Here is a 16088-nt window from a genome sequence, read left to right as displayed (position 1 = left end):
TCTGGAGAAGGTGCAAAAAAGAGCAACCAAGATGATTAAGGGATTGGAAACCAAGATTTACGAAGAGAGACTGAGGGAACTGGGCATGGATAGCCTAGAGAAAAGGAGGGCCAGAGCGGACATGATAGCAGTCTACAAGTATACGAGGGGATGTCACAGAGAGGAGGGGATCACTTTATTCTTCAGGGCGCCAGAGGGCCGGACGAGGAACAATGGCTGAAAGCTGACCAAGGAGAGATTCAACATGGAGATAAGGAGGAACTTCCTGATGGTCAGAGCGATCAACCAATGGAACAACCTATCAGCGGACGTTGTGAACTCCAACACTCTGGACATTTTTAAAAGATTGAACTGCCACTTGACTGGTGTACTATAGGGTTCCTGCTTGGGCATGGGGTTGAACTCGATGGCCTTCATGGTCCCTTTCAACTCTAACAATAGATAAATAAATGAATGAATGAATGAATGAATGAATGAATGAATGAATGAATGAATAAATAAATAAATAAAACTAGGCCTTTGGGCAGAGCGTCATCTTCTGTCCATTAAAGCAGAGTACATTTCCGGGGTGAGCAACAGGAAGGCCGACTGGCTCAACTGGCATCACATCGATCAGGCCGAATGGACTCTGCATTCAGACATCTTCCTCCAGTTGGTAGCCCAATTCAGCCGGCCAGTCCTCGACCTGTTTGCCACTCCGGTGAATGCACAACTCCCAAGGTATATCACCAGGTACCAAATGCAGTGTGCAGAGGGAACAGATACCATTCGCTGCGCCTGGCTGCAAGGTCTGCCCTATGTGTTCCCTCCAATTCCTCTTATCCCCAAGGTGATCAGGAAGCTCCTACAGGAGAAGGCCGAGATGGTCCTTCGTAGGATCTCCAAACTGGCAGCACTCTTGGTGCGAAGCGACCTCTGTGACTTCGACCCTGACAGAGTGGTGTTGAGACTAGATGCTACATTCACACCAAAGGTGAACTCACACTTTCATTGGGTACAGGAGGTCATTCCCCCAACATTTTTCCCTCTCCAGCCACTGACTTGGAGAGACAATGGCACATACTGGATGTTAGGTGAGCACTGGATATCGACATATCCCGCATCTCTGCCTTTCGCAAAACAGATGCTCTGTTTGTCTCTTCAAGCATCATCATAGGGAAGAAAGGTTTCCTCCCCAACAGTGGGGCGCTAGATACAGGCAGTCATTGCCTTATGATATGAACTCCTTAACCTTCCACGTGATCATGGCCCATTCAACATGCAGCGCAGCAACATCTGCTGCATGGAATGCCCGAGCATCAATACAATACCCAGGCAGCCACATGGTCTTCCCCTATTCCCTTTGTCCGTCACTATAAGCTTCACTCCTTCACCCTAAGCAATGTGGATTTTGGCCACCAGGTATTGATGCAGGTGGCAAGGAAGCCAGGAGATGCCAGCCAGAATTGAATGGCCCTCCCTGGTGGGGGGGAGCTGCTTTGGTATGTCCCATCCTTGGAGACTAGCTCCTCCTACTGTGGAGAATGGGGCATTGATACTCACCTGAGATGCCCATTCTCACGGGGGGGGGGGAGCTAATCTCCTTAGTCTAGGTCTGGCTGGCTGGGTTTTTGTGGTACCTGTCTTATGTTGATATAGGGAGTTCTGTATGCATATCCCTATTGTTTGTTACTACCTTCCTTCTTTTTTGTTCAATATTTTTTTTCCTGTGCTGGAAGTGCATGCAGAGTTTGCCAGTCATCCTTTATCAAAAGAGGGGTAATCTAAGGTGAGGGGAAACTTTTATAGTTGGCAGACTCAGTCCTGATTGGCTGCAGACAAGGTCCACCCATTCTTGGTGAGTATCAACGCCCCGTTTTCTAAAACACGGATGGGTGCGGCAGTGAGTGATGCATCTGGCCTGTGGGCCACAAATTTGACACCCCTGACTTATTTGTTTCTTTGTTTGTTTTTCTTATTTAAGTTTGTCAAGCATGTATGAGAAAACAATTATAACTATGGACATAAGAGCCGAGGTGGCTCAGTGGGTAGAGTGCAGTACTGCAGGCCACTAAAGCTGACTGCTACATCTGCAGGTCAGCAGTTCAAATCTCATCACTGGCTCAAGATTGACTCAGCCTTCCATCCTTCCGAGGTGGGTAAAATGACGACCCGGATTGTGGGGGCAATATGCTGGTTCTGTTAAAAAGTGCTATTTTTAACATGTTGTAAGTTGCCCTGAGGAATGGGATGAGCTCCACGATAGATAGTTTTAGGTTAAAGTTTTGGGGGTTTGAGGAGGTAAAAACAGAGTCAGATAGTGTATTCCAGGCTTTGATCACTCTGTTGCTGAAGTTGTATTTTCTGTAATCAAGTATGGATTGGTTTCCTTTGAGTTTGGATCTATTGTTATGTACAACAATGCTAAAAATAAAAATTATTAAATCCCCCTCCTTTGAAGCAAAAAGAAAAAGAGTTTGATATCAAGCTTTATTTCTTTCTTCCATTTTTACTTTTTCCCTCATACCTCCTTAGCTCTCTTCATTTGAACCATGTGATGTACTTCTTCCTTTATACCTTACTGTTTAATTTACTTCCTGTTTTCAATCTAAACCAGAGATCGATATTTCTCTTACTGAAGCATATTAAGCAAAGACATTAATAGAAAAAGTCAAGCTTTAATCTGAGAAATATTGGACATACTGATGAGAGAAAGGTTTATTTAATCTTTCTCTTAAATACTGTATTTTTCCAGTTAAAATAATTTCACTCAATTCCCATTTGTCCTCTATATAAAATACCCAGATGTTATCCAATGGTTCTCTTATCTTGTTCTGCAATCATTTACTTAAGAATTGTTACATTTCATAGCTGCAGTCCTACATTTATCTACACGAGGCTAGTCTTCATTCATAAGCAAGTATTATTTCTGAGTAAACACACATAAGATAGTCTTTTTAAGGGTGCATCTACCTTAAATGAATAAAATGTGTCCGTAATTTACATAGATTCATTTTCCTTCTTTTTAATGGTCTAGCCTACGACGTGCCTGAGATTTCAAAAGCTGTTTGAAAAAAAAAAGTCTAAAAGATGTCAATCACAGAATGATGCCAGGTCCCCAATTAACTCACCTCTCTGAAACCACAGCAAATAGGTGAATTTATATCTGTCATTTAATGGTTTATTGAGAAATTAAATGCTACAATTCTGATAACTCTGATAGATTTGCTTTAGTGTTTCCTTTTCTTCTTTGGGGCCAGGATGGAGATCTCAGAATGACATTGTAGGCAAAAATATAGCCTTGAAAGTTTTTGCAAAAATGCAATTAAAAACATACATAATTACTAGCGAAGGCACTCACTTAGCAAGAGAATTCACACTGGCTCTGCTTTGGGAGTCCGCACTTGATTTCCAATGAAAATTAATCGGCTATCTAACAATCTTCAGCTGCTGAAGATGATTATAAAAAGGGAAGAAAATGCCCTTTGTGTAGGTGAAATGTGTCGTGGACTGTCATCGTAATATACCTCAGTGAAATGAAGGTTAATTCTGATGTACAACCTGCATGACAGTCATTATCAGTGAATCATGAAAATAAATTAAGCTACTGAAATAGATACGTTCTTCACTCGTACACAGTGGGTATCCTATGAGGAATGGACAGATGAACTTTACAGATTATTATTGGAAAATAGTGTGGAATTCAATTAATACACCTAAAGACACTTTTATAGAGGGCAGTCATAATTTAAATGACAGCAGGAAGTAATTTTCCTGGATATAAGTCAATTTTTCAGAATTTCATGTTCTACATTATTAATTTTAAAATATCTTAAAAGAAAAAAGTGATCAGTACTGATTCATAAAAGGATGAAGATTCTTTTGTTCAAAGTTTTCTCAAAATAAAATAATTGTACATAAGTAATCTAACATTATTCTTTACCAAAATAAAAATCAAAATAAATAAAGCACCTGAACATTAAAGTGAAACAGGTATTGTGTCCCTCCAGGGAATCTCCATGTTTTGCTGCCTTTAATACTTCCAGTTTTCTTCCTGGTAATGAAATTAGTTCTCTAAATTTGTTCTGAAAATTAAATAGATGCTAAGTTTGCCTCTTTTTTTCTAATGTGGAAATTCTGGGAGGAAAATAAATTGAGGCACTAAGAATAGAGTAAATGGCAACCTTCAACAAGAAAGGTTAGATTTAATCCAAGCAGGCATCTGACAAGCTGCCATACACATTGAATCCATATCAGTGTGACCCTACCACAGACCTTCTTTATCCATTAATCTACAGTTCTTTTAGCAAGCAGTGGAATTAGCTCTATGATAGGGCACTGCCTGCTGATTAGTTCACATCATTCTATAGAGCAGAGAGAAAAGAACCCCCCTCCTTCATTTAAACCCAACTATTCTACAAAATGAGGTGCATTTCTTCCATTGCTCCTAAAGCAACAAGTTCATATGAGGACCCTGGTCATGCCTCCAACTTTTCCCTGGGATGTTTACTTTCCCCAGCTCATCATCAGGGAGCAGCATTAAAGGAGAAAGGAGGAGAGAGAGAAAGAAAGAAGGAAGAAAGAAAGAAAGAAAGAAAGAAAGAAAGAAAGAAAGAAAGAAAGAAAGAAAGAAAACCAACGTATTTTGAGGAAAAAGTATATTTCAGAGATCAGATCCATACCTAAAAAAATCCTCTGGATTAAACAGACAACTCCAAAATCTCGGCATTAACTTTCACCTATTATAGTCTTCTAAGAAATCATAAAATATTACTACATTAATTTTATGATAAATGAAAGTGGTTAATTTTGTTACTTTACTTTATTTCAAAGAGAGATTAGTGACAGTTTGGGGCTCTGTAGTTCTTTGTGTGTGTGTGTGTGTGTGTGTGTGTCTTTCTTGTTCTTTTTGGCAGAAGGCTGTTATAAATATTATTGATAAGCTTTGTTTGTGTGCTGCTCTGTGATTAATGAAAAGGTGAAAAGACTGAGTGCCAAAGACAGCGACGTTGGGGAAATGGAGATGGTAAAAATAAAGTCATGCAATTAAAGCAACACTGAATTCTATGCTTCAATTGAGATTATTTGAAAGGAGAAAATAAATTATGGTTTATATTTAAGTAATTCCTGTAAATAAACATTCAAAATGCAAAGGGATGTGTGCTGGATATATTTAAATTGTAAAATACCATAGTAGATTCCAACCAAACCTTCAAATTCTCTCTATATTCAGCTCAAATGCAGCTTTTATTGCTAGGCACAAATTATCATATATTATCATAGAATTTTCAAAATGTATTTTCTGCAGAAAGAGTTGGGTGACCAAGTTATGAATACTATAATATATTTTTTTAGAAATTAGACTTCAGTAAAACAAAGCATCTATCTTATCCTTATTATAGGAAATGAATTTGAGGCTGTGCTGTGTTTGCATTTTATTTCTTTAATTTCACAATTTGTTCTTATTTGCTTATTTTTTTAAGCATACAGGACTGCTCAATAAAAGTATTGCCTTAAAAGAGGATGATTATTTATTCTTTTTTGCTGAACCAGTCTAAAAAATTACTAGATAATGGTACGTCATTATTGTGTTCTAGCGAAGGGAGCCCAGCTTATCATATGTGTGGCAGTTTAGACCAGTTTTTCTGAGCTGGTGTATTCATAATACAGGTACAACTCAGAAGATGAGTTGATGAAACACAGATAAGACACAGAAACGTTAATGATGTATTTACAATTTATTATTAATGATTAATATATTAACAATATGACTGTAAACATTTTTTTAAAGTTTTGTTTCCACAATAGTAGAAACAAGGTTCTTTTTAGTATACTGGAGTACAAACAAATAAAGACCAGTACAGTGTTCCCTCGATTTCCGTGGGGGATGCATTCCGAGACCGCCTGCGAAAGTCGAATTTCCGCAAAGTAGAGATGCGGAAGTAAATATACCATTTTTGGCTATGGACAGTATCACAACCCATTCCTTAACACTTTAAACCCCTAAATTACCATTTCCCATTCCCTTAACAACCATTTACTCACCATTGAATAAGATCCTGATATTTATAAACATAATTATTTATTAACAATAATTATTATTATTTTTTATTTATTTGCAAAAATTATTAGTTTGGCGATGACGTATGACGTCATCGGGTGGGAAAAACTGTGGTATAGGGAAAAACCCCGCAAAGTATTTTTAATTAATATTTTTTGAAAAACCGTGGTATAGGCTATCCGCGAAGTTCGAACCCGCGAAAATCGAGGGAACACTGTAGTTCCAGTTTCTCCTCTTTCCTGTATCAAATTTTACATTGGTAAATCTGACACAAATTCTATCTGGTATAGTAACAATTTTCAATGTATCCTTAAGAAGCTTAGCAGCAGATTGTTACTTTTGAAAATCTACTTAAATCTCTCTCACACTAGGCCATTGCCTTTTCCAGATCTGGTTTCCATTTGTTTCTTATTTTGGTAAAGGCCAGATTGGATAATGGGTTTTCTTCCTCTGCGTGTGAGAACTAAGTCTCACAGTCTTCTCCTTGTTTGTTTTTTTTCTGCACAGCCCTCACATTATATTTGCAGGACTATTTATTTATTTAGTTTCTTAAAGTATATTTCGTATTTCTTAACTGTCCATCTCCCTCAGAGATATAGCCTTCAGTCCCGAAAATATTATCCAACCATGAATCAGACTGATCTGCCATATATTAGCATCTAAAGGTGCTACTATATATTTGCTCCAACATATAGTATCCTGAGGAAAAAGTAAAAATAAATAATTAAAAATGTTTTGAAGTAGAGTTTAATCTCTTCATCCACCAAATTTGATTGCCCATACTAAATAAGTAGCTTGCTATAACTTTCTTCTTGGATGGTCCCTAAAGTTCACCACAGATTGGTGCCAGCTGTGCTTAGTTTAGCCAAGGTCAGTAATATAATAAGATACAAGAAAAATAAAAAAACAATTAATGGTCAGCAGGGCTTAAGCTGAGTTAGATCAGGAAATATATTGATCCTTTAATCATATATATCAAGTAAAATGTTTGCAGAAATTAAAATGAATCAAAATTTCTTACATTAATATAATCACTGCTTAAATGAGAATAAAAAATAAATACCAATAAATTTAAAAAAAATCTTTGAATGTTATACCATTTGAGAAGAAGATTACATTTCTCCACATATCTAGGCGAACTAATCTATAACATTGTTATTGGTACATCATTGTAATCATTAGTTGCCAGAGATAGAAAATCTAAGAAAGAGAGTTTTCACTTTCATCTTTAGATTTTGTGATGGAACCTAAGCATGATAGGCTCCAGATAATTAGAGTTGGCCAAGTCTTAGAAATAGTTCTAAGAATTAAGCCTGTATGCAAATAGGAAGTTAATTAATGCTAACAATGTAGAATGATCTTCAGTATTTTGCTGTAGTGGACATTTCAAAATTTCTGTATCATTAGATAATATTTATTATATATATCATTATATATGAAGATGATATAACAGAAAGATCCATGATTGTTTTGAGCAAGTTAATTTCTAACTGTCTCAGATGCATAAATTTCACTCAGCAGGACCCCGCTCAGAAGGTTGGTGTTAAGCACTGATGTGTTCTTTTAGGATTTTTGAATTCATTTGCATAATGTATTATTAAGTAATTTATCACTATCTGCTTCTCATTCAGTGACAAGTTAGGCGCTGAACAGAACATCAAATCCCTTTTCAATGGTCTTACTAACTCAAGATGCCTTTCTTTAATTTGAAAGCCATGTAAAATCAATAAGGGCCACTGGCCTTAACAAGGTCAAAAGACATTGAGAGGAAAAAGGCAAGAGGAGGAAGAGCACGGTTTGATAAATGAGTAGGAGGAAGGGAGGATCCTGGAAGATTAATTGAAGTTCTTGACAACTTTCTTTTCATTTCCTCTTCATCCACCAAGTGAAGGGACAATTCCTTTGGTCACTATTCAATTCCAATGACCAGGTTTGTCTTATCTTCTCATTCCTTATAATTCTATTGAATTTGCCCATGTCACCATGAGCCTTTTTCAGCTGTGTCCATAAGATGTTTTTTTCCTGAGCAGATCTACTTTTATCTTTCTCATTATCATCACTATTGGAGTAATTGGCATCTTCTATTGGACCCAGTCCTCAGAAATGTCCTGAAGGACAAGACAAAGCAAAATGCATAATGTTTTTTTTCCCTTGCTGTTCTTTATAATATTGTTGAAGCTGCTGAAAAATTACTCCTTTGTACTGAAATCCCATGTTGCCTTAGTAATATATGAAATTGTGAATTATGAGGAACCACACTGATTTTGTTTTTCTTGAGCAGTACCCTCTTTTAAACACTGGCACTGGCATGCGATTGTATATTTAGGACATTTTGTTTCAGTTGCACTTAATACCACACATTGATTTTTGGATTGTGAAGCAGAGGGCATGATTTCCCATGGAGACTTAAATCCAAATAATCTTGCCATGTTAGTGACAGGTGGAAAATGCTGCAATAGTCTAGAAACTGTAGCAAACTAGAATATTTTTAAAATATCTCGAAAGTGCAGTTTTTCAAAACATTGGTTATAACTGTGAATTATTTTTATTCTGATGTTTAATAGTATGTCATTATTAAAATGCTTCCCTTAGTAATTCTATGCCTCTTTCTTTCTCTCCTTCTTGTTACTTTCTTTGAATAAAATAAAGTTAAACCAAATGGGTCTCAATTTTTCAAACATTTTAAATGCATGCCCAACTCTTACTTCTGGATATAAGATTAGTCTAAAAATCATATAATCATGAAATAATAATTAATAAATATTTCAAGTGCTGCAATTATATTTTGAACAGCATCTAGCAAAATATTATATAACTGTTACATGTAAAATGTGGCCCCTATCAATGAGAAAATCCTTGGTTTATATTTATATAATGTAAATGCAGGTGAAATAATTGTCAACTTTTGCCACAAGCAACAAAAAATAGTTTGCTTCTTTTACTCATTCTGGACACAAAATGTTAACAGCAAAAATTGTCTGCTGAATATAGAGGTTTTTTTCCACCAGCCAAACCATTTACTTTATGCCAGAATTATTTCCTGAATATGAGCAAAGATTTTGCTTTGCTTTAACTTTTCTAATTCCAAAATTGACAGGACTATGGGGAAAATCTATTTGTTTCACAGAATAGATAAGGAGCATATTGGGCTCAATTTCCCTTTTTTGACTTAGCTTGGATTCTGTGGTTTTGGGTAAATAATGTATATATTGACTAGAAGACCCATACTTGTCAACAAGATTGTTTTAAAATCACATTAGTGTGAGTCAGAAACTCCTATTAAAAATGATCAGTCCTCAGTGCCTGCAGGGATAATAAATAGCTAGCACATGATTATCATACAGTAGCTAATATTCAAGAAAGAATTTATTTGCTTCTTTGCATGTCAGATGTATTTGTTGGCCAGTGAAATCCATTACATTATTGTGAGAATGCCAGTATGTCTATATCTATTTATGTGTTATCTGGAGAGTAAAATCATCTGTGACCTGGAAATGCTTTGCATAGGGCCTGTCTGATTATAGGAGTTTCTTGTTTGTTTATTTTTTGCATTTGTCTATCCAGCAATTATCAGCATGACTCTCGTTTTATGTAGCATTTGTGTGTATCTTTTTGTGTGTGTGTATATGTTTTTGTGTGTGTGGAGAAAAAGATATATAGAAATAAAAGGTTTGGTAGAAATAAGCTGAGGTAAAAACGGGAAAGGTGTGACTGATCCACATAGGTCTCCTGTATAAAGTGGATGTTTAACACTTCTTCATCGTGACAAATGCCCAGAATAAGAGTTATGCCCCTAAGGCACCTTATTTGGGCAGGGTGAAGTCACTCCATTTATACATGAAATGCAGGAGCATGTGCTGATAAACAGTATTATGGGTTCCCCTCTTTCTGAACCCTGGGAAGGTCTAAAAAAGTTTGGTTCACAGCCTTCTACACCATAGTCTGAAAAGGAGTAAATGTAAAGCACTAGGGCCACCTTCTGACAGTAGTGATACTCTGCCTTATGGATGGACGCTGTTAATCAGTTAGCAGCTACAGGGTTTATTTGATCTCCCATTCAGGTCTCTAAAGTTTTGCTGTGATTTAGTGGCAGAGATTTCTGCTTGTTTCTTTTCCCTTCTTTAGTTTAAATCCTTCAGAAGACTAATAGTATTTTGATGTGATTTTTCCCTCCTGCAAAACTGAAGGAGGAGAGCTGCTGCTGATTTCAATCAAACATTAAGGATGAAACAACACAGCAAAAATATAATCCAAGTCCTGGAAAGGATTTTGAAAGAGGTTGGTACTACAAGCATTCCCCCTGCAAATTACTTTTATCCAGCCCTAAATATAGCCCTGATTATTGAGTTTGAGATTTTTGCCTTCTTTTTTTCTGCACATGATGCCTGATAGCCCAAAATCCCATTGTATAATTTGGAAGTACCTTGATTCATTTATCTAGCCATCAAAGAGAAAGTTCAGGTGAACAGAATGTTGGTGCTAAGGTAGTGATATTCCCATATGTATTCTCCACCTCTTTTTTTCTCCAGACATAGATTTTTTTCCATAGACAAAAAAGGATGTTAGTTGATACTCCAAGGTTGTATTTATCTCCTACCCACCCTAAGTCTCAGGAACTCTCTAAAAATTGCTGACAATTTTAATTTTCATGTGAAAATTAAGGCCAGGTGAACTTTACTTCTCTTCAAAAAGCAGAGAACCATAAACAAAGCAATGTTATCAGTCCATATTCAAAACAGAGATGGGTTCTTCCCAGTTGACACAGGTTCTATAGAACTGGTAGAAAACCGCTTGTGGTGTCACGATGACATCACATAACTAATTCTGTTGGTACCAGTCCATGGACATCATATTTTTTTTAAAAAAGATTTGGGGGGTGGATTTTTTTCAGTTTTTTCCCCCTTCTGCACATGCACAGAAGCTGAATTTCCAGTATTGCATGTGTGTCACCATCTTGTTTTGGGCTTTTTTGGGGGGGGGGGGTTGGATTTTTTGGCACTGTGCATGCCCATACACAAGAGGAACCAAACAGACAGCAAGATAAGTTAGAACCCACCCCGATTCAAAAGAATGGCCTTTGTCTTTTAAATGTGGATGGATTTCTGAATCTTCTCCTGGTGGGTTTCTTCTCCTATGTTGTGCCATGTATTTATGTAGTGGCTGTTTTGTTTTCTCAATGTATAGATCTGCACATGTCTCATTGCATTGCACTGGATATACTGTGTTGTTCAGTTGTGTCTGTGTGTTTTATTTTTGGAGTGGACAAGCTTCTGCCTTAATATATTCTTGGATTTAAAGTGTGCATGTATTGGCTGAAAATCCTCCTGAGCTTTTCAGATATTTCTGTAATGTATGGAAATGACAACATGGCTTTGTTCATTCTTTTCTTTTTAAAAACAGCAAACTTCACATTTTGGACAGAGGGGACTGCTGGTTTGAAAGAGGGGTTAAAGAAACTATCTATGTCAAATTTGAACAGTCCTCTCTCAACGGAGGGGAAGGGATAAGACATCATCTATTTCCAGTCTGTAACAGCAGTTCCAAGAAGACTGCACTCACATTTGCAATATTCAGGTGACCCTGAACCATAGATAAAACTCTAAGTGGTTTCAACAATTCCCTAAAACAGTCATGATAAACCTATGGCACGTGTGCCACAGGTGGCACGTGGAGCCATATCTGAGGGAACATGAGGTGTTGCCCTATGTCCAATCCAGCACACACCAGGTGGTTTTTGGGCTTCTTTTCAGATGTTTTCATTCTACCCAGTCTTCAGGGAAATCTCCTGAAGCCTTGGGATGGCAAAAAATGGCCCAATGGGCCATCTGAAAGTTCACTTGTGTGCATCATCCCCAGCCTGCTTTTTGCTGACAGAGGTCTTCAGGAACTTCTTTGGCTTTGGACAGCTACAGCCAGGCCTCCCATATGTTGACAAAATTGAACGGGTCCAAAGACGGGCTACAAGAATGGTGGAAGGTCTTAAGCATAAAACGTATCAGGAAAGACTTAATGAACTCAATCTGTATAGTCTGGAGGACAGAAGGAAAAGGGGGGACATGATCGAAACATTTAAATATATTAAAGGGTTAAATAAGGTCCAGGAGGGAAGTGTTTTTAATAGGAAAGTGAACACAAGAACAAGGGGTCACAATCTGAAGTTAGTTGGGGGAAAGATCAAAAGCAACATGAGAAAATATTATTTTACTGAAAAAGTAGTAGATCCTTGGAACAAACTTCCAGCAGACGTGGTAGATAAATCCACAGTAACTGAATTTAAACATGCCTGGGATAAACATATATCCATCCTAAGATAAAATACAGAAAATAGTATAAGGGCAGACTAGATGGACCATGAGGTCTTTTTCTGCCGTCAGACTTCTATGTTTCTATGTTTCTATGTTTCTATGTTGGTTCATTTTTTCTGCAGCCAGCAAGGCTTTGCTGAAGGGCTCTGCAGCTTATAATAGGGTTCCAGATTGATCCGAAGCTTGATTATCAGCTAGAGAGGCCTTCAGGAAAGCCTTGCTGGCTGCAAAAGAAATGGGCCAAGTTGTGCAAGACCTGGTGGCAACTATCTGAAGGTAAGTAGTAGGGCAGCTCCACTTCATTTCCAAACTTCCAATTGGCCTGTTGGGCCATTTTTCGCCATCCCAAGTTTTAGGAGGCTTTCCTGAACCCTGGGAAGAATGAAAAACAGCCCAAAGAGCTGACTGGAAGTCGGGAGACTTCAGTGAGGCCTATGCGCATGCATAGAGGCAGTGCGAGGGGTGATGCTCATGCACGGGGAGAAGTACGTGCATACCCCACATGCGTGGGGAGAGGGCATTGTATTATGGGTGTGGGTAAAAAAAAGGTTTGCCATCATTGCACTAAAAGAATGCAAATGGCCAGTTGTCAGCAAGGAATATAAATCCTTCCATTAGAAAAAAGATGTTGAGACTTTGGAAAATGTGCAAAGAAGAGCAATTAAGATGATTAAAGCCTGGAGACTAAAATATGCTGCTCAAACAAATAAAGTGAACACTCAAATAACATCATAGATCTGAATGAATGAAATATTCTCATTGAAAACTTTGTTGTGTACGAAGTTGAACGTATACAACGGCATGTGAAATTGATTGTCAATCAGTGTTGCTTCCCTTGATTTCACAGAAGTTTGATTTATTTGGAGTTATATTGTGATGTTTAAGTGTTCCCTTTATTTTTTTGAGCAGTGTATATAAAGAATGTTTGCAGGATTTGGCTTAGCTATTCTAGAGAAAAGGAGGAGTGGGGGAGACATGATAACACTATACCAGTATTTGAAAGGCTGCCACAAAGAGGGGTGGGTTTTAATTAATTAATTAATTAACTGTTTTTAGATTAAATTGGGGGTTTTAGACTGTTAATTTAGCTTTATTGGATTTCAGAACTGTATTTTTTCATATGTTGTAAGCCACCCCAAGTCCTTGGAGAGGGGCAGGATAAAAATCCAATTAATTAATTAATTAATTGGATTTTTATCCTGCCCCTCTCCAAGGACTTGGGGTGGCTTACAACATATGAAAAAATACAGTTCTGAAATCTAATAAAGCTAAATTAACAGTCTAAAACCCCCAATTTAATCTAAAAACAGTCATATTCAGTGCACCAGTATACTTCCCATTTATCATACATTCATTCATAGGCAGGGGTTGTAAATATTAGTGTCCCCAAGCCTGTTGGCACAAGTGCGTCTTCAAATTCTTATGAAAGGCAAGGACAGTGTCGGTGGTGCAAATCTCTGGGGGGAGCTGATTCCAGAGGGCCCCAACAGAAAAGGCTCTTCCCCTAAGTCCCACCAAGTGACATTGTCTAGGCACCGGGACCTGGAGATGGCCGACTCTGTGGGACCTGACTGGTCGCTGGGGCTCATGTGGCAGAAGATTCATGTGGCTCATGTAAGTAAAGAATCAGAGGGCAGGACAAGAAACAGCAGGTGGAAACTAATCGAGGAGAGAAGCAATTGAGGAGAAACTTCCTAACAGTGAGAACAATTAGCAGTGGAACAGCTTGCCTTCAGACCTTGTGGGTGCTTCAACACTGGAAGATTTAAGAAGAAACTGGACAGTCACTTTTCTGAAATGGTATAGGACAGTGATGGTGAACCTTTTTTCCCTTGCGTGCCGAAAGAGTATGGGAACACGGTATTCTGTATGCATGAGTGCCCACACCCATAATACAATGCCTGGGAGGGCGAAAACAGCTTATCCCCCCCTGGAGGCAGGAAATGGCCTGTTTCTCAACTTCTGGTGGGCCCAGTAGGCTCGTGTTTTGCCCTCCCTAGGCTCCAAAGGTTTCCCTGGAGCCAGGGGAGGTTAAAAACACCCTCTCCTATTCCCCCCTGGAAGCCAAAAACACCCTCCCAGAGCCTATGTGCGAGCCAAAAATCAGCTGGCCGGCACACACATGGACATTGCAGCTGAGCTAGGGCAACAGCTTGCGTGCCAGCAGATAAGGCTCCACGTATCACCTTTGGCACCCTGGTATAGCATCTTCTGCTTGAGCACGGAACTGAACTAGAAGACTTCCAAAGGTTTTATTCTGATTCCTCACCATCCAGTCAGAGCTGGATAAAGAAGCTTCCTGGATGAAAAGCAAAACCGTTTCAAAAAACAACAAGAAAGTCAAATTGAAAAACCCCCACCTTTGGGATGTATATACAATACTCCAAATGTTGATCTATAAAAGGGCATTATGGTATTTCCAATAAAGTTTCTTATTATCCACACCATATTATTGGCCCTCTGTGGTTTCTGATCAGATAGATGAATATTTGTTCCTGACAATACCAGTTATCTAGTTTGATGCTTTTCCTACCCTCATTCTCACAAAGAGGATCCTTTGGGCAGAAATAGGACTGATTCAGTATTTATGGCTTCTGGGAAGACCTTTATTGAAATGAAGAGGGCTTAGTTAATTATTAAATTAGTCATATATTTTAAATTAATCTGATATTATCTGCATTCTAAGGAGAATATGCAAAAAATAATATCTTCAAAATGTGTAATCTTTTTTTCTTCTGTATTTGGCATGAAGATTTATAACTTGATCACTTTCTCATTTTCTCTCCCCTCCCCGCTTTCTTCTTCTCTTCTATGCACTCTCTCACACAATAACACATTGGGATATGGAATTTACATTCAAATGTGCATACTTCCTATAGAGGAAAGAAAAACATACTAGTTTAAATATTATATATTTGTATTCATTAGCAATATACAGTAAAATTAAATGATGAAATGAATTGTTTTTTATTTATAAAATCTTATTCAATAAATTTTCTAGAATTAATTGCATTTATTTCAATTAGATGCATACAATCTGATATCACAATGATGAATTTAGTCTTGGAGCATAAATAAATTTTAACAGGCATACATATATGTATTGACATAATTGGTGACAAACTTAAATGTTTTGTCTCAATTTTAGATGTAATTTTATTATGCAATTGACATAGTATACTTAATAAAATCTTTGGAAATATTTCTGAATTGTGCCGCTGAAAATATTTATTGTCATATTCCTGAATGAAATACGCAATGCTTATTTTTAGGTGAAATTATGTTACTAGTATAGAAAAAACAGAATTTAGAATAACTTTTGCAGATAAATTTTAATTGCATAGTATATTTTTGCAAGCATGTTTTTAAGTCCAAAGAAGGCATAGAGTTGTATACCTCCACAACAAACCCACATTTCAAATATCAGCAAAAAAAATTTTTTTTTATAATGATAAAGAATTTGAGATGATATAGCTGTACTTATCAGTAAAAATCCTTAGAGATGGGGAATTACCATTTTTGTCTGAAGAAATTAAAAATGTTGGAACTTAATTAACAAATTGAGTGGAAAAAAATAACATCCTCTAAAACTTTATAGAATCTAAATTTATCACCATCTGGTCATAAATTGCACTACTGATGCAAGTGGAGTCTGTATGCACCATCAGGTTAAGGAATCTTTTGGGAGTGGTGAACTTGAGGTGACTTTTTTGTTTATTTGCCCCAGCCTTGTGGATTCTTTT

General features: G+C 37.4%; 1 protein-coding gene across 1 annotated transcript in view; it reads left to right on the top strand.

The window, feature by feature from the left end:
* The first annotated feature begins 621 nt into the window (after positions 1–621).
* The window catches only part of LOC139169119 (uncharacterized), a 74005-nt gene continuing 58538 nt past the window's right edge, over positions 622–16088 (top strand). Inside the window, 2 exon segments of the mRNA XM_070754940.1 lie at positions 622–720; positions 830–973. Of these exon segments, the coding sequence (XP_070611041.1) occupies positions 622–720; positions 830–973 (243 nt within the window).

Source organism: Erythrolamprus reginae, chromosome 6 (assembly GCF_031021105.1).
Source record: "Erythrolamprus reginae isolate rEryReg1 chromosome 6, rEryReg1.hap1, whole genome shotgun sequence".
Classification (NCBI taxonomy): domain Eukaryota; kingdom Metazoa; phylum Chordata; class Lepidosauria; order Squamata; family Dipsadidae; genus Erythrolamprus; species Erythrolamprus reginae.
The sequence above is the reverse complement of the archived record's forward strand: the minus strand, read 5'-3'. Positions and strand labels throughout refer to the sequence as shown.